The sequence below is a fragment of the Chiloscyllium punctatum genome, chromosome 38 (assembly GCF_047496795.1).
Source record: "Chiloscyllium punctatum isolate Juve2018m chromosome 38, sChiPun1.3, whole genome shotgun sequence".
NCBI classification, from domain to species: Eukaryota; Metazoa; Chordata; class Chondrichthyes; order Orectolobiformes; family Hemiscylliidae; genus Chiloscyllium; species Chiloscyllium punctatum.
In genome coordinates this window covers 4025457-4051125 of record NC_092776.1, presented here as the reverse complement: position 1 = coordinate 4051125, position 25669 = coordinate 4025457, and the positions used below count along the sequence as shown (strand labels likewise).

Genomic DNA, 25669 nt, shown 5'->3' with positions numbered 1-25669 from the left:
TCTCATCTCTGTCTTAATTGGGAAACCTCCTAGTTTTGTGATTGTCCCCTCTGGTCCTAGACTCTCCCACAATGGGAAATAACCTCTCCACATCTACCCTGTTAAATCTCCTAAGAATCTTAAAAACCGAATGAACTGTGGATGCTGTAAATCAGAAACATAAACAGAAAAGCTCAGCAGGTCTGGCGGCAGCTGTGAAAAAAAATCAGAGTTGATGTTTTGGGTCCAATGACCCTTCCGCAGCTCTGTTGCTATAAGGTTGCTCCTCATTCTTGTCAACTCCAATGATTTCAGACCCAAGCGTCTTAACATCTCCTCAGAGTCCCTCCATACCTTGTACAACCGGGTGAACCTTCCCTGGACTGCTTCCAAGGCCAACATGTCTGTCATTAGATAAGGGCTCAAAACTGTTCACAGCATTCCAGCTGTGATCTGACTAGTGTCTTGTCCAGCTTTAATAATGCCTCCTTACAGGTGGGCAACAAAGGTGCCACACACATGCAGACATTGACCTATTGATCTATGTCTGGTCATCACGGCTGTGGGAGAAGCGTTGCCTGAAGAACTGGGTGGAATATCATTAACAACAAAAAGGAAAAACTATGCCATGGTCAAATCCAGGTGCTCACGCTGTGAATGGCATTACCATAGAATCCCTGCAGGATGGAAAGAGGCCATTCAGCCCACACCAACCCTCCCAAAGCATTCCACCCAGACCCACACATCCCTGAACACTATGGGTAATTTAGCACAGCCAATCCATCCTAACATGCACATTTTTGGACTGTGGGAGGAAACCAGAGCACCCAGAGGAAACTCACACAGACACGGGGAGAATATGCAAACTCCACACAGACAGTCGTCCGAGGGTGGAATTGAACCTGGGTTCCTGGCGCTGTGAGGCAGCAGTGCTAACCACTGAGCCACCATGCCACCCCCTTTTATCATAATAGTTTGAGATGATGAAAGTCTTTGTCACAATTAGTTATGAGCACAGTGTTTGCCTCTGTTTATCTGTTTTTGTGAATGTTTTGAGCAGTCCACAGATACCTTCAAAACCTGCTATGCCTCTTGAGGTTACCAAGAAGGATTCTCCTTCACAACCTCTCCCCTCGCCTGAGGGTGTAGTGACCCTCAGATTAAACCAACACCACAACATTAGTCAACTCTCTCTAGTGAGAGAGTGGGACTATGGGGAGGGGAGTCCATGACCAATCTCCCAGGGGCAACCAGGGATGGACAATAAAGAGAGGCCTAGTCAGCAACACTCACGTCCAAGAAACAAACAGAAAGGATTCAATTACACTTCGCATTGTTTCAGCTGCACTATTTCCCCAGGCATCCAAACTAGGCGTTGAGATCTCGCCCTCAAAGCGCATTCAGAAACAGGCCCAACCATGTGGTAATTATGGCCTGGTAATGCCTCATTATTTAGTCTGAGTATATCGGTTGGGTGGGATGGCTTGAGATTCACACTCCCTACTGTTGACATGATGCGGCAGGAGTTAGTTTAACAACAGTGTCATGGAAATTAAATTGACTCAACTCAACTACTAGCAACAGCAACCAAAAAGAGCTTTATTAGTTTTAACCTCTGCATTGCAGAGGGACCATATGCACTTGACAACAATACCTTGTGCAAGGGCCCTGAGCATAATTCAGGTATTTGTCTTATACAGTTTATTATTACGCTCTCCAGGACAAAGACTGTGAAGATTTGAGTTGCCATTCTTTTCATTCCCTTGTTGTGGACATACTGTTCTTATATTTTTCTCTTGTTGAATGTTTACAAAGTTCCACAGAGACAAGCTATCCCTCGACTGCAGACTTCAGCAAAGTGTCAGAAAGTTTTAAATTTAGTAAAGTATTGTCTTTCAGATTTCAGAGTAAATGGATTTCAGAGTAAATGTTAACTTTGTTAATTTTCTATTACAAACAGTGGTAGAAAAGTAGGATCAATGTAACTTAAACTTTTTGTTGTCCTGGCAGGATATGCACATCATCAGCACTGACGACAATCAAGTGTTTGCTGCTGTGCAAGAATGGAACCAGAATGACACGTACAATCTATACGTGTCTGATGCAAGAGGAGCTTACTTCACGATTGCTTTAGAGAATGTGAAAAGCAGCCGAGGCCCGGAGGGGAATGTTATGATTGACCTTTATGAGGTAATGTAATGTCTGTACTCAACAGTACTCTTTAAGATAAAGGTTTCTATTTTACTGAAACCTGACATGAATGAAACTCAATTTTCCAGTGTATTTACATAACAAACAGCCAACCGATACTTCAGCTCCAATATTCCAGTGACTAATCTGTGGAAGGGATTAAATTAGCTCAGAGAAGATCAGATTAGCCTGTTTAGGAAGTATACTAATGTGTTTGTGGCTGAGCCTCATAATGGATTTAGTGAATGTTGTTGTTTGATTGTAGCATTAAAGTCAAAACTGAATGCTGTTAAAAAGAAAAATCCATCTTTCTATATTATACACTTCCTCCTGGAGATTTAAAACTAATTGCCTGTTGGACTGCAGGCAGGGAAAACAATTTGGAAATCTCTGGCGGTTGTTTAAATATGTCATCAGTACAGAGACCTCCTCGTACAATCAGAGGCATCTTTCATAGTTAATTCCCAAAACAAGTCACTTCAAGGAGGCTACTTCAAATGTCAAAGTTTATCAGTGATGGGTGAAAACTATACAAACCTTAAAATTAAATATCTTGAATGTTTAAAAGCAAGTCCCCATTTCTGTTGATGGTATTTCAATTGTAACCATTTTTCCTAGGTAGCAGGGATAAAGGGAATGTTCTTGGCTAACAAAAAGGTACAAAGACAGGTTAAGACATTCATCACCTATAACAAAGGACGGGACTGGCGACTGCTTCAGGCTCCCACTGTGGATGTCAGAGGCAACAAGATTCACTGCATTCTGGTAAGCAGCGATATCTGACGTCTCACAAACACAAACTCTTGAGTTTTTGTCTCTTATTTCAGAATGTTATTCCTTGAAAAGGCTTTTTGGAACATTCAACAGCCAGAACTCATGTCGACAAAGTAATGATGTTATCATAAGAGTTTAAGCATCAAGATCTTAGATCCAATTGAAGCTGAGTAAAATGAAGGAGCAACCATTTAAAGTTAATTGCACGTTTATCAACATTGTTATATCATTTTTTTAAATTAAAAGTAGAAGGATTTATTGCCCCTCACATAACACTACCTGACAAATCGTTTCATCCTCCAGTAGAAGGTTTGATAAGAAATATCAACTATCAAAGCTAAAATTTAATTGCACTGAATTGTCTTGCCTCAACTCTGAGTGGCAAGGATAAATAATACTTTTCAGATCAACAAGCAGTTCAGTTCAAGCAGCACACATCCTCAGTTAATCTGATAAAATCTCCTAATAGCCTCCCGTGTCTCTAAAACTCATCATTCTTTATCCTTGTCACTTCTTCTGAAGTTTAGCATATTGAATTAATATTTATCGTTTGCTCCTTTTTCAGGAATGTGAATGTATTTCCTTTTGCAGAGTTTGAAGAGTTCTGACTTTGGTATACAGTGGGACTGAGCTAATCCATGTGTTTTAGTTAGCCCACTCAGGCTTTTATGCACATAGCCTACAGGTGACACTTTCTAATGACACCCCTTTTCACGCACTAGCTTTCTCTGTAATCCTTCAGTAATATGCGGTGCCTACTTCACTAGCCCTGTCCTCCATACTGCTCTGTTTTATTTTGACCTCAATGTTTGCAATTCAGCAGTCAGTAATTCTATTATCTAGTGGTTTTTTTACATGTTGTGACTTGTAAAGCTGCTGCTGGATGTACAAAGGACCAAGTGAACATCGTTCATATCCTCTTATTGCTTGGTAATTTGTCTGGACTAACTGGGAATTCTACCTATCTTTATTCATCATTAGACTCTAATTTGATCCAGTAATCCTTCAGTGCACCAGTTCAACCTCAGTAAGTGTACTCTTTCCACCTGTAGCTACAGAAACTTTCCCATTAACCACTGAAGGCAATCTCTTCTAGCAGCTATTCAATCAAGCTTGTCTACCCCAGTAACCAATCGGTACACTCGATTTGTCCAGATACATTTTCAATGTACTCTGTCCTCCCAAAGAAACTATTTCATATGTCTGAGTGAACACAAGAATGCTTGAATGCGCATAACCGCGAAAATGATTCATTCCCTGCCTTCGTAGTGTGTAGTTGTTCTCAGTAACTCTTCAATATTGCCCTGCCTACCCCAATAACCCTTGTTGTACAATATGCTTTATTCTGTTCTGAAAAAGTAAAGGGAAAACTAGGCATATGTTCATTCACTCCCCTCACTCAATGACCCATTCACTCCCCTCACTCATTAACCCATTCATTCCCCCCGTGATCTCCCATTGACTCCCCCTCAATGTCCCATTAATTAGAATCATAAAGTCATTGAGGTGTACAGCACAGAAACAGGACCTTCGGTCCTACTCATCTGTGCCAACCAGCTACCCTAAATTCATCCCGTCCCATTTGCCAGCACTTGGCCCATATCCCTCTAAACCCTTCCTCTTCTTATCCCCATCCCAGATGTCTTTCAAATGTTGTAATTGTACCAGCCTCCATGTCTTCCTCTGGCAGCTCATTCCATACTCATACCAGCCACTGCATGGATAGGTTGCCCCTTGGGTCCCTTTTAAATGAATTGAATTGAATTTATTGTCACGTGTACCGAGGCACAGTGAAAAGCTTTGTTTTGTGAGTAATACAGGCAGATCACAGAGTTAAGTAGCGTAGATAAGTAAATAATAGGTAAACAGCAGCAAAAACAAAAACACAGATACAGGCGAATGTTAAGAGTTTGAGAGTCCATTCAGTATTCTAACAACAGTAGGGTAGAAACTGTTTCGAAACCAGCTGGTGTATGTGTTCAGGCTTCTGTATCTTCTCCCCGATGGTCAAGGTTGTAGAAAAACATTGCCAGGATGGGATGGATCTTTGAGAATGCTGGTGGCCTTTCCTTGACAGCGGGCCTGGTAGATGAATTCTATAGACAGGAGGTTGGCCTTTGTGATTGTCCTGGCTGAGTTCACCACTCTCTGTAACCGTCTCTGATCCTGAATGGCACAGTTGCCATACCAGGTAGTGATACATCCAGACAGAACGCTCTCGATGGGGCACCTATAAAAGTTGGCAAGGGTATTCACCGTCATGCCAAATTTCTTCAGCTGCCTGAGGAAGAAGCGACGTTGTTGGACCTTTGTAACCAGTGCGTCCACATGAAGAGTCCAAGAAATCTTGTTGTGGATGACCAATCCCAGGAGCTTGACACACTCCATTCGTTCCATCTCTGTGCTGTTAATGTGTAGGGAGGGCATGAGTAACATCCAGTAATGAGTTCCTTGGTTTTGCTGGCATTGAGAGCTGGGTTGTTCTCAGTGCACCATTTTTCCAGGTCTTCCACCTCCCATTTGTAGTCTGTTTCATTCCCCTCTCATCCAAAACCTATGCCCTCTAGTTCTGGACTCCCTCACCCCAGGGAAAGACTTTGGCTACTTACCCAATCCATGCCCCTCATGATTTTATAAACTTCTATTAGGTCACCCCTCAGCCTCTGACACTCCAGGGTAAACAGCCTCCAGGGTATTCAACCTCTCCCTATAACTCAAACCCTCCAACCCTGGCAACATCCTTGTAAATCATTTCTGAACCCTTTCAAGTTTCACAATATCCTTCCTATAGGAGGGAGATCAGAATTGCACACAATATTTCAAAAGTGGCCTAACCAATGTCCTGTACAGCTACAACATGACCAATAAAAGAAAGCATACCAAACACCTTCTTCACTATCCGATCTACCTGTGACTTTTTAATGATCCATTAATTCCACTGCATTGATCAATCACTCCCCCGCCCTCTCACACTCTCTCAGCCATGATATCCATTGTCATTCCCCTTTCAATACTCCCATTTTAAAAGTTTCTTTTATCATGGGATATGGATATCGCAGGCATCCTGAATTGTCCTTGAACAGAGTGGTTAGCTTACTGCATCATTTCAGAGGATAAACATTAAAAGTCAACCACATTGTTGTGAATCTGGATTTGTGTGTCGACCAGACCAGGTAAGGGTGGCAGGTTCCCAATCCTGAGGGACATGAGAGAATCAGATGAGTTTTTATAACAGTCAAGGGTCAATAATTGTCACTGTTATTGACATAAACTTACAATTCTAAATTTCATGAATTAAATTTAAAATCCAACAGCTGTTGGAGTGGGATTTGAACCCGTGTCTATCTAACATTAGCTCAAGCCTCTGGGTAATGTGTGCAGTGCATGTACCATGATGCCAGCTTGGTCCCCACACCCTACTCATATTCTATTCACTCTGCAGGTGAGGTTCCATTCACTTCCTCACTGTGAATCATCCATCCCATAATATTTCTCATTTTCCCTCACAATGCCCTATTCACAACCTGCAATCGTGAGCTGACTCTCACCCCTGTGCACTTCCTGACTCTCCCAAGCAATTAGAGGAGATCTTGGTCCTTTGTTCATCCATCAGCAGTATTAGAAGTCACAACGTGTAGAAAGCCATACGATGGTGACTCTTGCGCAGTAGCTATGTCCCCAGACAATATACTGCCCGTCAATCTGTTCTACTGAAGGTAGGGGGACCTGCTACACAAAATTACATTTGATCAGTCTTTAAATTTACCAATGATGCCATCTGAAATTCCTTGCTGTCCAATCTTTCCAGTTCTCCCAGATCCAAATTATCATCAGGTCATAGAGTCATAGAGGTGTACAGCACGGGGACAGACCCTTCGGTCCAACTCGTCCATGCCGACCAGATATCCCAACCCAATCTAGTCCCACCTGCCAGCACCCGCCCCATATCCCTCCAAACCCTTCCTATTCATATACCCATTCAGATGCCTTTTAAATGTTGCAATTGTACTTCCTCTGGCAGCTCATTCCATACACGTACCACCCTCTGCGTGAGAAAGTTGCCCGCTAAGTCTCTTTTATATCTTTCCCCTCTCACCTTAAAACTATGCCCTCTAGTTCTGGACTCCCCCACCCCGGGAAAACGACTTTGTCTATTTATCCTATCCATGGCCCTCATGATTTTATAAACGTCTATAAGGTCACTCCTCAGCCTCAGACGCTATAGGGAAAACAGCCCAGTCTGTTCAACATCTCCCTATAGCTCAAATCCTCCAAACCTGGCAACATCCTTGTAAAACTTTTCTGAACCCTTTCAATCAAGTTTCACAACATTTTTCCAATAGGAAGGAGACCAGAATTGCATGCAATATTCCAAAAGTGGCCTAACCAATGTCCTGTACTGTGGCAACATGACCTTCCAACTCCTGCACTCAATACTCTGACCAGTAAAGGAAAGCATACCAAACTCATTCTTCATTATCCTATCTAGCTGCTACTCTACTTTCAAGGAGCTATGAGCCTGCACTCCAAGGTCTCTTTGTTCAGCAACACTCCCGAGGACCTTACCATTAAGTGTAGAAGTCCTGCTAAAATTTGCTTTCCCAAAATGCAGCCCCCTCGCATTTACCTGAATTAAACTCCATTTGCCACTTCTCAGCCCATTGGCCCATCTGATCAAGATACTGTTATAATCTGAGGCAACCCTCTTCGCTGTCCACTCCACCTCCAATTTTGGTGTCATCTGTGTTCACAAAAAGCCAGTGTAGTTGTATGAATTAAAAGGATAAAACAGCATTGCAGGTCAGTTATTTACATAATGATAGCCAGTGTACAAGAAGGGATTGATTGTGCAAACATGTTAAATATAACAGCAAGAAAGGTAAAAGGGGAAAGGATGGTAAAAAGGAAAATGAATGGCTCTTTACTTAAATACACATGTCATTTGAAACAAAATAAATGAATTAATGGCACAAAAAAAGATTAATGTGTGATCTTATTGCCATTATGGAGATATGGTGTAGAAGACAGGCAGGAAGAAGGGGTAATTGTTAGTATGAGATGGAATATGTACCACAGTAAGAAATGATATTCAATCCATATGGTGGAATAAATTTCCAAGAACAAAATTTTGTGGATCCAACAAAGGACCCGGTTATTTTGAATCTGGTAATGTTTTATGAGGTAGGCTTAATAAATGATATCAGAGTAAATGGTCCCCTGGGAAACAGTGACCAGAACACAGTGGAATATAGCATTCAGTTTGAGAGTGAGAAACTTTGGTTAGAAATATCTGTTAGAGAAAGTGAGGACTGCAGATCAGAGTCGAGAGTGTGGTGCTGGAAAAGCACAGCAGGTCAGGCAGCGTCTGGCATCAGGATGAAGGTCTCATGCCCGAAATGTTGACTCTCCTGCTCCTTGGATGTTGCCTGATTGGCTGTGCTTTTCCAGCACCACACTCTTCAATTCAGAAATATCTGTGCTAAATTTAAGAGGGGTATTGACAAAGGAAAGAGTGGCATGGGAAAAGAGTTTAACAATCAAGGTAATTCGTGAACAATGCTCATGACTCACAGAAAGACGTAGCACAGTGAGGAAGAAGGATTCTAGGAAGGGGATAAACCAATCATGGTTAATCAAGGAAGTTTAAGGATGGAATTAAATTGAGAGAATAGAATATACAACATGCCATAGATTAGTGGTAATCCAAAAGATTGCGAAAATGTTAAAATACCAAAGAAGACAACCACAAAAAAAGGGAAATTAGACTCTGAGAGTAAACTAGGAAGAAATATTTTCAAAAGGGATACTGTGGGAAGGCTCAGAAGACTGGAACTTTACAAATGCAACATTATATAAGTTTGCAGATGACACCAAAATTGGAGGTGTAGTGGACAGCAAAGAAGGTTACCTCAGATTACAATGGGATCTTGATCAGATGGGTCAATGGGCTGAGAAGTGGCAGATGGAGTTTAATTTAGATAAACGGGAGGTGCTGCATTTTGGGAAAGCAAATCTTAGCAGGACTTCTACACTTAATGGTAAGGTCCTGGGGAGTGTTGCTGAACAAAAAGACCTTGGAGTGCAGGTTCATAGCTCCTTGAAAGTGGGGGAGTCGCAGGTAGATAGGATAGTGAAGAAGACGTTTGGTATGCTTTCCTTTATCGGTCAGAGTATTGAGTACGAGAATTGGGAGGTCATTGGTTAGGCCACAGGACATTGGTTAGGCCACTGTTGGAATATTGCGTGAAATTCTGGTCTCCTTCCTATCGGAAAGATGTTGCAAAACTGAAAAGGGTTCAGAAAAGATTTATAAGAATGTTGCCAGGGTTGGAGGGTTTGAGCTATAAGGAGAGACTGAATAGGCTGGGGCTGTTTTCCCTGGAGTGTCGGAGACTGAGGGGTGACCTTACAGAGATTTATAAAATCATGAGGGGCATGGATAGAGTAAATAGACAAAGTCTTTTCCCCGAGGTGGGGGAGTCCAGAACTAGAGGGTGAGAGGGGAAAGATATAAAAGGGACCTAAGGGGCAACTTTTTCACACAGAGGGTGATGCATGTGTGCAATGAGAGGAAGTGGTGGAGGCTGGTACAAGTGCAGCATTTAAAAGGCATCTGGATGAGTATATGAATAGGAAGGGTGTACAGGGATATGGGCCAAGTAATGGCAAATGGGACTAGATTAGATTAGGATATCTGATCAGCATGGATGAGTTGGACCAAAGGGTCTGTTTCCTTCTGTACATCTCTATGACTCTGTGACTTATTCAAAAAAGAAGGGAAACAGAACATCAGTAACAATAGACCTGTTAACATCTGTCATTGGGAAGGTCTTCAATTTTATTCTGAATGATGTAACAACAGAGCATTTAGAAACGCATAGCATACTCGAGCAGAACCAGCGTGGCATCCTGAAGGGGAAATCATGTCTGACAATGATTTTAGGATTTGTTGAGGAAGTAGCAAGCAAGGTAGATAAAGAGGAAGCAGTTGATCAACAATGCATTTAATGCAATACTGGAGATAATGCTCTTATAAACACCGAAAATAGGAACAGGAGCAGACCATAGTTATAAGATAAAGGAGCAGAACCAGCCCATCAGGCTCTTGACTGAACATAGAACAGTACAACATAGTACAGGTCCTTCAGCCCTCAATCATGGGTGATATGTTCCTCAACCCTATTCTCCTGCTTTCTCCCATCATTTTTGATCCCCTTACGATGGTGTATGGTGCGTTGGCTTTCATTAGCAGGGGGGACTGAGTTTAAGAGCCACAAGGTTATGCTGCAGCTCTATAAAATCCTCATTAGACAACAGTTGGAATATTGTGTTCAGTTCTGGTCGCCTCATTTTAGTAAAGATGTGGAAGCTTTAGAGAGGGTGCAGAGTAGATGTACCAGGATGCTGCCTGGACTTGGGGGCATGTCTGATGAAGAAAGATTGAGGGAGCTAGGGCTTTTCACATTGGAGTGAAGAAGAATGAGAGTTGACTTGATCGAGGTGTACAAGATGATGAGAGGCACAGATAGAGAGGATAACCAGAAACATTTTCCCAAGGCAGAAATGTCTATCATGAGCGGCATAATTTTAAGATAATTGGAGAAAGGTATAGGGGAGATGTCAGAGGCAGGTCTTTACACAGAGAGTGGTGGGTGCATGGAATGCACTGCCAGCAGTGGTGGTAGAGTCAGATACATTAGGGGCATTTAAGTGACTCTTGGATAGGCACATGGAACAGAGTATAATGAAGGGTATGTAGGTTAGTTTGATCTTAGAGTAGGAAAGAAGGCTGGCACAACATTGAGGGCCAAAGGACCTCTACTATGCTGTACTGTTCTATGTTCAATCAAGAGCCTATCTTTTGTGGTCACAAAGACCCTCAATGACGTGGCCTCTCTAGCCTTCTGTGGTAATGAGTTCAAATCTTTGAGCCTTCTCCATCATTCTCCCACCAATACCCTTTGATTCCTTTAGCCCTCAGAATTACAAGGGGAGTGTTTACATGATGGCAACCTGCAACTAGTGGAGAGTCACAGGGATCAGTGTTGGCCCATATTAGTTACAAGATATCCTAGTTAGGGGTTGACACAAGGATGGATAGGAATGCAAATGTGAGAATAATACAAAAAGTCTGAAGAAGGCCATGGTTCAGCGAATGGGAGAAAACTAGGCAGAGGGAACATAAAATAGGGAATTGTGAGGTTATGCACTGATGAAATTATCATTGCGACTTCTGAATGTAATAAGAAAGCGAATGGAATATTGGCCTCTATGTCAAAGGGAATGGAGTTTAAAATTAAGGATGTGTTGCTAAAACTAATGAGGCACTACTTAGACAACAGCTGGAATACTGGGAACAATTTTGGGTCTTAACAAAGTTACAATGTACTGGCAGAGGCAGTCCAGAGAAGGTTCAATAGGTTAAACCCAGGAGTAGATGAACTTTCTCAAGAGGAGCAGTTGAGTGCATTGGGCTTTTGCTCATTGGAATTTAGAAGTGTGAAAGACAACCTTATTGAAACATACAAGATTCCTTGGGGGTTTGACAGAGTAGATGTTGCTTCTTCTTGTGGGAGACTCCAGAACCAGAGGGAATTGCTTCTCTCTAGAGTTAGTGAATGTGTGGGACTGTTTACTGAACGGGGCTGCCAAACCTATGTTGTTACGCACATTCTCAGCTGAGATAGGCAGATTTTTAATCAGTGAGGGAATCAAGGGTTAAGGAGTAAAAGCAGGAAAGTATTAGATCAGCTCTGATCTGATTGAATGGTGGAGTGGACCCAGTAGGCTGACTGACCTACATCTGCTGCGATGTCTAATTGTCTTCAAATCAACACCTTCACTCGTACAAATTAAAAATCACCCAACACCTGTTTATAGTCTAACAGGTTTGTTTGGAAGCACTAGCTAGCTACCTGACAAAGGAGCAATTCTCCAAAAGCTGGTGTCATGTGATTTTCAACTTTGTCCACCCCAGTCCAATACTGACACCTCCATATCATGTCAACCAAATTAGGCACATGAAGGCCTTGTGTGTCATTCTTTCCTAACTATCTGGTTACAATTTGCTTCCAAGAGAAACAAGTGCAAGCCTTGAGTCAGCTCTTTCCCTCTTTGACAGAAATGACTAGCTCCATCAAAACAATGGCCAGGCAGGGAATAAATCTTGTGAGTTGCTGGTCAACTGTATCAATTCCTTAAAAATGAGTAAGTTAGTCACTGGGCCATGGAGATAGTATCAGGTCACATTAGATAAAAGAACAGAAAGTGTTGAATCTCCCAATTTGAACATCAGAGTTCATCACGTAAAGAAAAGAAAGTGCTGGTTGCTATAACAACAGACTACTTTTCAGAAGTAATGCAAAAACTGTCAAGTACTTTCAGCCCAAGAAAGACATTGCAAGGGGGCAAGTTTTGCCTTTCCTTCCAGTCATGGCTCTTTAAGTGTAAAGCCTATGTTTTTAAGAATCCTTTTCAGATAATATTGTTTTTCATTGGCATCACAGAGGGACAGTTTCTTCCTAATTCAGTGAAAGGAGATCGTCAATGACAGGATATCCCACTGGATTTGCTCTGCCTTTGCTCCAAAATGAATTTCTGCTAATAAGGGCAGAAGTTTGTCACTGCAACATGCAAATTATTTTTAAAATCCTCTTTTCTTTCATTTATGTGGAACGATAATAAACATTCTGTCTATGTCTCTCTTTCTCTCTCCATCTCTTTTCACTGTGGCAACAGTTATGCCATTTCATTTCCTACCGATGATACCATCACCTCATTCCGTGTCTCAGAGGCTTGGATCCTCTTTTAAAAATTCATCTGAACTGGATGTTCAAAGCACGAACAATGTTAAGATATGATGAGGCTCCAGTCTGCTTCGCACGACACTGAAACCAAATCATGAAGGAATAAAGCGCACCATTAAACCCATAATCTTTACAACTTGGTCAAATTAATTTTTAATGTGTAGTGCAAACAGCATGCATTAGGGAGGATGGAGAGGTATGAGTTCCATCCCACTTAATATCAATCAAATCCCATGAATCGCTTTATCCTGGATAATGCATTCCCTATTTCGAAACCCTGAAAATTTGGCATGCTTATATCTTAAAAGGTTCCAGACTTTTTTTTGATACAGTTATAAATGTTTGTGTTTGATGTGAGTGAAGGTTAGTTGAATCGTTCCCTTCTGGTTGCAGCCATACTGCTCTTTGAATCTACACTTGAACGTGGCACAGAATCCCTACACCTCAGGAAACATCGGCAGCAAGGACTCTGCACCTGGTATCATTGTGGCCTCAGGTATTGACTCAATTTGAAGGTTGATACAATTTTCTCCAATCTTTTCAGAGTTTTTTTTAATTGCATGATTTTTGACGCGCAGTTGCATACTCCCCTCTGGCTGATAGGGCATCAGGCATAACAAGTGAAATTAACACTGGAAAACACAACGACTTTATACCTCCTGGAAGTAGCTGCATTCCCAGCACAATATAGACTGTGACAAGGGCAATGACTTCTCTGCTCAAAGAAAATCATTTCCTTCTTCTTTTCGCCGTGATGCTATTTGCGAACAATTCTTTGAGGGTATGGCAGTCATTGTACCTGGCTCGATGAGCCATCCATCAGCTGGACAGTGAGAACTGACAGATTTAATGGATTCTGAATCTACTTTCACCATTGCAAAAACTATCGAGAAATTGTTACACAGAATTCACTGGACTGTGCTCCAGACCAAGAACAGCAGTTGATTTTTTTTCACTTCCCTTGCCTCTAGGTTCTTAGCTCAATTGCATGATCTGTCCTGCATCCTCATTGGAAACTGCTAACCTAACTGAGGCCAGAAATAAAGCTTTCTTGACCTTGCGTAACTTTAGAACACATCAGTGCTGCATTAGGAAACCCAAGCAGTCTGCTTTCATTGAAAGCTGAACTGAACATGTTGCAACGCTCCTGGTTATCATTCCTGCAATCTGTGAGATGCTCGCTGGTACTTTCTGAAAGTTGTTTGCTCTCCACACTTTATTTTCCACGACTGAAATCTGAGGAGAGAAGATTCATGGAAAGGCGAGTAACATATTCCACACTGCTTGAGGCAATCTGCCAACAAAGAAGTTTCTCCTCCTTTGCTCTGTCAGAAATATGCTGAGTTTTCACTTGGCTCCTCACCTTAACTGGGCTGGAATTTGCTTAATGCAAGCAGTCCTACTTTCCAATGACCCTTTGTGTCACAGACTCTGGTATAATATTTCACAGAGAATTTAAATAAAATACCTCTCTGTAACACTTCTTACATCAAGTCCCAAATGTATACGTTCGGTCTCGTCACCATTTTAATGGTCAGCAGGTACGCTGGAAGAGGTCCTCTGCTTTCAGTTAGACTCTTGCCTGCCCAAGACACAATGACAAGCAGGAGGCTGGAAGAACACAGCAGGCCAGGTAGCATCAGGAGGGGGAGATGGCGATGTTTTGAGTGTAACCTGAAACATCGACTTCTCCACCTCCTGCTGCTGCCTGGTTTGCTGTGTTCTTCCAGCCTCCTGCTTGTCTACCTTGGATTCCAGCATCTGCAGTTTTTTTTAATCTCTAACCAAGAAACGATGAGGCCAGTGTTAACCAGTGAACTCCCAGGCATTCACTGGAATTGGTGAAAAGTAGATAAAAATGAGCTACCTACCCCTGGAAAACTCATGTGGCTTTTGCCTGTCCATTGACACTCGGATATGTGTGACAGAACGGACATCTCTCCGTAGTTGAGAAAGTCATTCTGAAAAGGGAAGATTGAAAGGTTCCTTGATCAGGACTTCTCTGTCAGTGAAAAACCCCTATATTTCATTTTTAACTTTTAACCTAACCATCTTCAAAAGGGAATTAAAACAGAAAATGGGGGAAAATGCTCAACAGATCTGGCAGCATCAGTGGAGAGAGAAACAGGGTTAGCATTTCACATCAGTGTCCTATTATCAGAGCTAGCCTTACTATTGTAGTGATTTTTATAACAGTCACAACAAAAACACAACAGATGTATGATTTTGAGGTGGAGAGGGGAATGCACACCTTGGGAGATGCTGAGCGAGGTGACAGGCGCCATAGAAATAGAAATATTTATTTCCTCTCCTTCCTTTGTGCTTGTATTTTCCAGTCTTAAGGGATCGCTGAGTTGTAACCTTGGGTTTTTATTTGTAACCATGGCTGATACTTGGTGGCTTTGCTTGAATTTCAGGCAACATCGGCTCTGAGCTCATAACAGATGAGGAAAGTCACACTGGAGGCATGTTCATCTCATCAGATGCAGGGAACACCTGGAGACAGGTAACGGCGATGTGGAGACATTGTAGGGGGGCCGTAACTAATCATGAATGGCAGCTGACTCAATCAGCAAACAAAGGCAGCATCAAACTACAGAACGCAGAGCCAGAATGTCCACTATCCTTTTCTGCTTTATATCGGGATGGTTGATCTCAATTGCACTTCGGCATCAGCAGTCACTCTCAGTGCAACAAACTGACCAAACCAAAAGTAATGATGTTGTTAACGAGTTAAGGTACTTTGATGGTGCTCATTTTGCCAAGGACTCTGAATGCCCCTCTTATTCTTCACTATATAGTGCCATAAGTTCCTTTACATCATGTGAATGATAGATACAGATTATTGTTTCATCCAGAAGTAAGCACCTTTGACAATCCAAATCTCTTTCAGCCCAGCCAGTTCACTCTCAGCGCTTAATTCCTAAGTTAGCCTTGAACCCACAATGTTCTGATTCAGGAGGTGCATCTCTGAAAGGTGTGACTTCTGAAATCTCTGGAACATTAGCTTCCACTTATTTTTTTACAGCTGGCTGCATTTCACCTTTAACCATCGCAACCCATGAAGTTGAGAGAAGGTCAGACTGTGTTTTTTCTCTGTTGGCCAGTATTATGATCCAGCCTTGCCTCCACATGCAGCTGTTGCAGTCAGAGAGAACTGGTTTGTCTGTGTCAATATTTATGCCTATTTACAGTATCCTTATAACAACAGTTCTTGCATTTCAGGGTAATTAATTGCAAAAAATGCTTTGAAACATTTCAGCATGATGAGCGGTTGTCTGAGTGGAAGTAATTGTAGATCCATCAAAGCCACTTCTCAGCAAATATTCATCCAGTTGTTGACATTCCCTTCAATGAGCAGATTTTTCTCTGCTGGCTTGAAGATTTTTCTTAAGAAATGAGTCATTTGGAGTATTTTGCAGAATGTAATTATTTTACATATTCAGAAGAAGGAAGAAAGAGGGTTCTCCATCAAAATTAGAAATGTTTTGGAATACCTTATCTGTCTGCAGATGGACAACCAATATTGTCAGATAAATGGCCTATTTCTGCACTCAGACTCATTATCATTCTGTATCAGGGAGAAGGCAGGCATCTTTGTGAGGCTTCGCTGACATAAATTATTCTTGTTTATGAACTACAGTTGTCGTCCGGCCCATCAATTGCCACAAAGTCAGGAACCCCCGTGAAATATATCGCTGTTTCACACACAGACATTGATGGATTTCATGGTTTGTTCAGCACTTCAGTGTCTCGCCATAACAAATGCAGCCCATAAAACAGAGTGCAGCCCCAGCTATTACTGCAGTGTGAATGAAGGCAGAGTGGGCTGGGACTGTTAAGTGAGAAAGATACTGTTCACTTGAGCGAATAGGGCAGTTGCACTCTAGCTGAGCAACATGGGTAATCTTAGCTTCCATTTGTGATATTAAGCATCAGTTTGGGCCATGTGTGATGAGTCAAATACATCATGAACTGAGCGATGTGGTTGAAAACTGTTTGTGGAACATCTCAGGAGATGGTCCCATATTTGCTTTACGTTTAATAAACTCCAATTTTGTTTTAAAATAAGAAATGGTTCATTTAGATTTAGAGTCAGAGAGTATGTCTCCCTGTATCAACAGAAAACTGATTTCTTATCAATATTTGCATTTGTAGCTCAGTGTAAAAGTTCCCAGTTGCCCAGATTGAAGAGGTAAATACCAAAAGGAAAATGTAACTCAGATAAGATGATAGCGATTTCAACAGGAGCTGTCGAGATGTCTTTTCTTTCACTCCTAACCAGTGATAGTTTCTACACGGTGCTACTTTCTTGTAGATGGTGCTGATTGGTTTGTCTTTGCTCTCATTCGTAGGTTTTCGACGAGGAGCACAGCGTTCTGTTCCTGGACCAGGGAGGTGCGCTTGTGGCCATTAAACACACACCGCAACCAATCCGACATCTATGGTAATTGGTCCCTCTTCTTATTGTCCTGGCAGTGAGTAAAAGGTGTTAAAACTGCAGTAGTGAGGGGAGTATTCCCTGTCCGGGCAGCAATCTGCATTGCTGTGACCTGTTTCAAGACTGAACTGCAGGAAGCATGCACACTCATGCAACATTAGCCACATTTAAGATATAAACTGACCCCTGAAGGAATTAAAGGACCACCCTGGCCGAGTATTTAAAAAACAACATCAAAATCTGAACACCAGGAGTATCTTCACCTCCTTTGTTTGGTGGCCATGGCCTAGAGGTATTGCTGCTAGACTATTAATTTAGAGAACCCGTAATCTGCTGTTCATATATCCCACCCTGGTGGATGGTGAAATTTGAATTCTATAAAATCTGGAGTTAGGAGTCTACTGATGACCCTGAAATCAATGTCACTGAAAAACCTATCTGGTCACTAATGTTATTTAAGGAATGTGACTGTATCCTTACCTGGTGTGGCCTACATGTGACTCCAGACCCACAGCCAAGTGGTTACCTCTTACTACCCTCCTGTGCACTGAGGGATGGGCAGTCAATATTGACATCAATCATTGATGCCAACATCCTGTGAATTATAGATGTACGACTTGATGTGTTGGAATTCCTTTTGCTGTGGGATAGATGGCGGGCAGGAGCTTTGGATTAGCTTAAAATCTTATCTGGAGGCACCAAACTCTTGGAGAACACAATCCCCTTTTGACTGGGTCCTCCCATTCTGAGCTTCTCCCACACAGCAAGATTGCTGCAGATACATAAACACTCTCCTATTCCTGCCACTTCTGCCACACTTGCTGCAACTCCATGGTCAATTCTCCCAAATCCTGCACTTTTTCCCTCATTTTATCCAGAGCCCAGGATTCCTTTTCCCAATATGCTCAAATACAACAAAGTCCCATTGCAACATTCCCAAATCATCTGATCCATGTAACTGGTTGTGCTGTTTCCAATCCAAATTAACAAGAGTAGGCAAAAGTGAGGATTGCAGATGCTGGAAACCAGAGTTTAGATCAGAGTGGTGCTGGAAAAGCACAGCAGGTCAAGCAGCATCTGAGGAGAAGAAAAATCGACGTTTTGGGCAAAAGCCCTTCATCAGGATTCCTGATGAAGGGCTTTTGCCCGAAACGTTGATTTTCCTGCTCCTCGGATGCTGCTTGACCTGCTGTGCTTTTCCAGCACCACTCTAATCTAAACAATGAACAAGAGTACACTACTTCGCCCTTTGAGCCTGCTCTCCCTACCAATAAGATCATGACCAATCTGACTTTAACCTCCATTCTATATTCCTGCCATATAGAGTCAGAGTGTCATGGAGTCATAAAGATGTACAGCAGAGAAACAGACCCTTTGGTCCAACTCTTCCATACCGACCAGTTGTCCGAAATTAATCCAGTCCCATTTGACAGCATTTGGCCCATATCCCCTCCAAGCCCTTCCTATTCATATACCCATCCAGGTGCCATTTAAATGTCGTCATTGTACCAGTCTCCACCACTTTCTCTGGCAGCTCATTCCATACATACACCACCCTTTGCGTGGAAAAATTGTCCCTTAAATCTTTTCCCTCTCAACCAAAATCAATGCTCTCTAGTTCTGGACTCCCTCACCCCAGGGAAAAGACCTTGTCAATTTATCCTATCCATGCCCCTCATGATGTTATAAATCTTTATAGGGTCACCCCTCAGCCTCCGATGCTCCAGGGAAAACAGTCCCAGCCTATTCAACTTCTCCCCATAGCTCAAATCCTCCAAATCTGGCAACTTCCTTGTAAGTCTTTTTTGAACACTTTCAAGTTTCACAACGTCTTTCCGATAGGAAGGAGACCAAAATTGCAGGCAATATTCTAAAAGTGGCCTAACCAATGTCCTGTACAGCCGCAACATGACTTCCCAACTCCTATACTCAATGCACTGACCAATCAAGGAAAGCATACCAAACACCTTCTTCACTATAATACCTACCTGCACTCCAAGGTCTCTTTGTTCAGCAACACTCCCCAGGACCTGACCATAAATGTATAAGTCCTGCTCTGATTTGCTTTTCCAAAATGTAGCACCTCACATTTATCTAAATTAAACTCCATCTGCCATTCCTCAGCGCATTGGCCCATCTGATCAAGATCACATTGTAATCTGAGGTAACCTTCTTCACTGTCCATGACACCTCCAAATTTGGTGTCATCTGCAAACTTACTAACTATATCTTCTGTGTTCACATCCAAAACATTTATACAAATGACGAACAGCAGTGGACCCAGCACCGATCCTTGTGACACACCACTGGTAACAGGCCTCCAGTCTGAAAAACAACCCTCCACCACCACCCTCTGTCTTCTACCTTCAAGCTTTGTTGATTTGCCTGACAGGGGGAGTGGCATGATGGCACAGAGGTTAGCACTTCTGCCCCACAATGCTCGGGATTTGAGTTTGTTTCCAGCTTTGGGTGACTGTGTAGCGTTTGCACATTCTCCCAGAGTGAAAAAATATATTTTGTCTACAAATTGATGAAGGGTATAGACAGATTAGGTAGAGATAAGCTTTTTCCCAGGGTGAGAGATTCAATAACGAGAGGTCACGTGTTCCACGTGAGAGGTGAAAAGTTTAAGGGGGATACATGTGGCAAGTACTTTATACAGAGGGTGGTGGGTGCCTGGAAGGCGTTGCCAGCAGAGGTGGTAGAGGCAGGCACGGGAGATTCATGTAAGGTGTGTCTGGACAGATGCATGAGTAGGTGGGGAACAGAGGGATACAGATGGTTAGGAATTGGGCGATAGGTTTAAACAGTACATTTGGATCGGCTCAGGCTTGGAGGGCCGAAGGGCCTGTTCCTGGGCTGTAAATTTTCTTTGTTCTTTGTTCTCTTTAAGCCAGTTCTGTATCCAAATGGCTAGTTTTCCCCTGGTTTCCATGAAATCTAATCTTGCTAACCGGTCTCCCATGGGGAACCTTGTTGAATGCCTTACTGAAGTCCATATAGATCATGCTCACTGCTCTGCCCTCATCAATCCTCTTCATTACTTCTTCAAAACACTCAGTCATGTTCATGAGACATGATTTCCCACACTCAAAGCCATGCTGACTATCCCTAATCAGTCTTTGCCTTTCCAAATACATGTACATCCTTTCCCTCAGGATTCCCTCCAACAACTTGCCCACCACTGTTGTCAGGCTCACTGGTCTATAGTTCCCTGGCTTTTCCTTGCCACCCTTCTTAAACAGTGGCACCACGTTAGCCAACCCCTAGTCTTCTGGCACCTCACCTGTGACTATCGATGATACACGTATCTCAGCAAGGGGCCCAGCATTCACTTCCCTAGCTTCCCACAGGGGAACAGAGTTCTAGGGTATACCTGATCAGGTCCCGAGATTTATCCACTTTTATACATTTCAAGACATCCAGCACCTCCTCCTCTATAATGTGGACATTTTACAAGATGTCACCATCTATATACCCCAAAAATCTTTCATCCCATTGGTCTTCAATGACTTATGAACAATCTTCCTTTGTGTTCATTGTGCACTCCATATCAGAAAATCCCTGTCATTGTGACATTGCACTTACAGTTAAAAAAAACACAGAAATTGTCTAAATAAAAACCTCACAAACTGTGGATGCTGTAAATAAAAAAAATACCGGAAAAGCTCAGCAGGTCTGTCAGTGACTGTGGAGAGAAAGCAGACTTAACATTTCAGCTCCGTGACCCTTCCTCAGAACCAGAAATTGTCTATTTGGAAAATAAAGTTTTCGAATAAAGGTTTTTCCTCTTTTAAAGGTAAATGTTTGGACAGCAAAGTTACCACAGCATTATGCTTTTCCCATTTTAAACACAAATTAGATGTCCACTTGTGAAAGATAATGTTACCTATTTTCACTGGACCAGAGGACTGCTCTCTCATTACAGGGAGATGACTGTTGGTCGTTTAACCTGAGGGTCAACACACCTCAGGCAAGGGGAGAGTCCTTCATGGTGATCTCAGCTAGTGTGGGGATTGAACCCATGCTGTTGGCATCACTACAAACCAATTATCCAGCTATGGGTAGCACAGTGGCACAGTGGTTAGCACTGCTGCCTCACAGCGCTAGAGACCCGGGTTCAATTCCCGCCTCAGGCGACTAACTGTGTGCATGCCGTCTGCGTGGGTTTCCTCCGGGTGCTCCGGTTTCCTCCCACAGTCCAAAGATGTGCAGGTCAGGTGAATTGGCCATGCTAAATTGCCCGTAGTGTTAGGTAAGGGGTAGATGTAGGGGTATGGGTGGGTTGCGCTTCGGCGGGTCGGTGTGGACTTGTTGGGCTGAAGGGCCTGTTTCCACACTGTAAGTAATCTAAAAAAAAACTGGGCTAACCTGGGCAATATATGTTTAGAAATCATAGGGTTATGATGCCCTTTTGAAAGGAATGAAGCATGCCAGTCCTGAAAACTAAATGCTGGGGTAAGTACGTGGAGTTAGCCTCTCTCCAAATACTCTGAAAATGCTTTACCCTTCATGTTACCCTGGACATGAGTGAAAGATGGCTTCATGTTCCATAATTCCCATCATACTTAGTAATTTGTGGAATAAAGGACAGACGATGCTAGAGAAACTCAGCAGGAGCAGTAGCATCTGTGGAGAGAGAAACAGAGTTAACGTTTTGAAGTTGACTATGACTCTTCAGCACAACAGGAAAACTCTTAACCTTTGGTGCATCTTTTTAAATTTGTTGATGAGATCTGGGCAAGGGCAGCAATTATTGTCCATTTCCTAATTTCCCTCATGCTATAAAAGAATCATGTTTTAAAAATCCAAGCAATTAGGGGCTGGAGACTCCGGTGACATTGTACATAGAAAGAAAAATTGAAGAGAGCTAAGAAGTGGCCTACAATGAACTCTGCACATCCCAAACCACTTGACATCCAATCAAGTTCCTTATTGAAGTGTAATTACTGCGGATCCAAAGGAAATGCAGCTGTGAATGTTGCACACAACAAGATTCCACAAACAGCAATATAGTGCTGACCAAATAATCAGTCGTATTTATTTTCGTGGAAGAATAAAGATTGACGAGCACATACCTACTCTACCTCAAGATAGTGCCATGTGACCGTGTACTTGGGAGAGCAGAAGGAGATATAGTTTAAAAAAGAACAAACAAAGGATTTCCATTAACATATTGCCTTTCACAATTGCTGGATATTTCAAACTGTTTGAGAGCCAATGGAACACTTTGGAAGTGTATACACTCTGGTAATGCAGAAAACATGCATATTTGTACACAGCAAACTCCCACAAGCAATAATGATCGGCTGAATCGTATGTGTTTTTGGCTGAGTCTGTTGTAGGATTTTCATACTGAGGCTGTGAGTTCTTACACTGTATCTTAACATGATGTTTGTTCTTCATTTTCTTTATTCTCTCCCCATTATCCCCATTACCCCACACCCCTCCACCACATATTGTCATGTTTGAATCTTGTTTATTTTGCTCTTAGTAGAGAGGACCCATTCTCTCCTTTCACTGTTAATTTACACCCATTTTACATCTCGTTTTCTCTTTCTCCACTGTTAACCTGAACCTCCACAATGTCTATACCTCTCACCCCTCCTCTTCCTCTGTAAAAAGTACATTAAGAAACATTTTGCAACGCCTTTCAGTTCTGAAGAGTCTTACTCCAGACTTGAAATGGTAACTCTGCTTTTCTCTCCACAGATACTACCAGACCTGCTGAGTTTCTCCAGATTTCCAGCATCTGCAGTATTTTTGCTCTTATTTGAATGTTTGACCATGGTCACTATCTACAATTTCAGTACTTGATAATGCCTTGAGGTCAATGAAATACTGAGTAAGGGAGATTCCAAGGATGGAGAGCTCAGCATTGACTGGGGCTGGGTGAGAGGGGGTGTGGGCAGGATGGTGGAAGGGAATCCAACATTAACTGAGTGAGGGTGGTAACAGTAATAAAATTATCTTGGTCTAATCCAAAAATGCCTTCCATTTTGTTCCAGTCCTGTCCCTCACTCTGCACTGGCCTCAGGATGAACCAGACTGCTTGTAATTTTGATTTGTGTGATTCTGAGCATCAGGGTCGAGAGTGTGATGCTGGGAAAGGACAGCTGGTCAGGCAGCATCCGAGAAGCAGGAGAATCAACGTTTCAGGCATAAGCCCTTCATCAGGAATGAGGCTTGTGAGCCAAGGGTCTGAGAGATAAATGGGAGGGGGCGGGGTCAGGGAGAGGTAGCTGAGAGTGCAATAGGTCGATGAAGGTGGACGGAAAGGGGCTAGGTCAGAGAGGAGGGTGGAGCGGACAGGTGGGAAAGATAGGTCAAGATGGTGATGTCAAGTTGAAGCTTGGGACTGGGATGGGGGGAGGGGGGGTGGAATGAGGAAACAGGTGAAATCTACATTAATCCCGTGTGGTTAGAGGGTCCCGAGGCAGAAGATGAGGCGTTCTTCCTCCAGGCATCGGGTGGTTAGGGTTTGGCGATGGAGGAGGCCCAGGACATGCATGTCTTTGGCGGAGTGAGAGGGGGAGTTGAAGTGTTCAACCACGAGGCGGTGGGGTTGGTTAGTGCGGGTGTCCCAGAGATGTTCTCTGAAATGATCTGCAAGTTGGCGTCTTGTCTCCCCGATGTACAGAAGACTACATGGGGTGCAATGGATACAATAAATGACGTGTGGAGGTGCAGGTAAATTTCTGACAGATGTGGAAGGCTCCTTTGGGGCCTCGGACGGAGATATGGGGGGAGGAGTTTTGCACTTCCTGCGGTGACTGGGGCAAGTGCCAGGAGTGGGCGGGTGTGGATCTGACGAGGGAGGCATAGAGGGAATGGTCTCTTCAGAATGCTGATAGGGGTGGGGAGGGAAATATATCCCTGGTAGTGGGGTCTGTTTGTAGGTGGCGTTAGTGGCGGAGGATGATGTGATGTATACCAAGGGTATGCATTGGGGCGCAGGACTCTGGCACAAAGTCAGTCCCTGTTGCGGGGGAAAGGAGGAAAGTGTTAGTCATTGGGGACTCAATAGTTAGAGGCTCAGATAAAAGGTTTGTTGGGAACGAACGAGACTCGCGGTTGGTGTGTTGCCTCCCAGGTGCCAAGGTCCATGATGTCTCGGATCGTGTCTTTGGGGTCCTGTAGGGAGAGGGTGACCAGCCCCAAGTCGTTGTCCATGTAGGTACCAACAACATACACAGAAAGCGGGATAGGGATGTAAGGGCAGGATTTCAGTGAACTAGGGTGGATCTCTGGATTGTTATCTGTGCCACGTGAGAGCGAGGAATAGGAAGAGATATCAACTAAAAACCTGGCTGCAGAGATGGTGCAGGAGGGAGGGTTTCAGGTTTATGGATAATTGGGGCTCATTTTGGAGAAGGTGGGACCTCTACAAACAGGACGGTCATCACTTGAACCAGAGAGGTACGAATATCTTGGGTGGGAAATTTGCTGGTGCTATTCGGGTGGGTTTAAACTAGCTCAGCTGGGGGATGGGAACCGGAGGTGTAGTTGCAGTGCACAGGAGGATGCGAGTAGGGAGGACAGGGACAGGATTTCAGGGTCACAGGAATGTGCTGGCAGACAGCAAGCTGATTTGAAGTGTGTCTACTTCAACGCCAGAAGTATCTGAAATAAGGTATGTGAGCTTGCAGCATGGATAGGTACCTGGGACTTCGATGTTGTGGCCATTTCGGAGACATGGATAGAGCAGGGTGAGGTATGGATATTGCAGGTTCCAGGGTTTAGATCTTTCATTAAGATCAGGGAAGGTGGTAAAAGGGGGAAAGGTGTGAGGCTTTGTTAGTCAAGGACAGTATAGCGGTGGCTGAGAGAACTTTTGATGAGGACTCGTCTTCTGAGGTAGTGTGGGCTGAGGTTAGAAATAGGAGAGGAGAGGTCACACTGCTGGAAGTTTTTTATAGGCCTCTGCAGAGTTCCAGGGAGGTGGAAGAGAGGATTAGCAAGATGATTCTGGGAAGGAGTGAAAGGGACAGGGTGGTCATTATGGGGGACTTTAACTTCCCCAAAATTGACTGGAAATGCTATAACTCTAGTACGTCGGATGGACCTGTTTTTGTCCAATGTGTGCAGGAGGGTTTCCTGACACAGTATGTCGAAGGGCCGATGAGGGGAGGCCCCACTGGATCTGGTGCTTGGTAATGAACCAGGCCAGATGTTTGATTTAGTTGTAGGTGAGCACTTTGGAGAGAGTGACCATAATTCAGTTATGTTTAGTTTAGCCATGGAAAGGGATAGGTACAAGCCACAGGGCAATTATAATACAATTAGGCAAGACTTAGGAAACATAGAATAGGATAGCAAAATGCAGGAGATCCAGACAATTGAAATGTGGAGCTGGTTTAAGGAACAGAAATTGCGTGTCCTTGATAGGTATGTCCCTGTCGGGCAGGGAGGAAGTGATAAGGTAAGGGAACAGTAGTTTACTAAAGAAATTGTATCTCTTGTAAAGTGGAAGTGGGAG

General features: G+C 43.2%; 1 protein-coding gene across 3 annotated transcripts in view; it reads left to right on the top strand.

Annotated features, from left to right (window-relative positions):
• LOC140463298 (VPS10 domain-containing receptor SorCS1-like) overlaps positions 1–25669 on the top strand; it is a 1204408-nt gene that overhangs the window by 972812 nt on the left and 205927 nt on the right. For all 3 annotated transcript variants that reach the window (XM_072557066.1, XM_072557065.1, XM_072557064.1), the window contains exons 9-13: positions 1990–2169; positions 2788–2934; positions 13143–13245; positions 15167–15255; positions 17105–17196. In XM_072557066.1, the coding sequence (XP_072413167.1) occupies positions 1990–2169; positions 2788–2934; positions 13143–13245; positions 15167–15255; positions 17105–17196 (611 nt within the window). The remainder of the gene's footprint in view (positions 1–1989; positions 2170–2787; positions 2935–13142; positions 13246–15166; positions 15256–17104; positions 17197–25669) is intronic.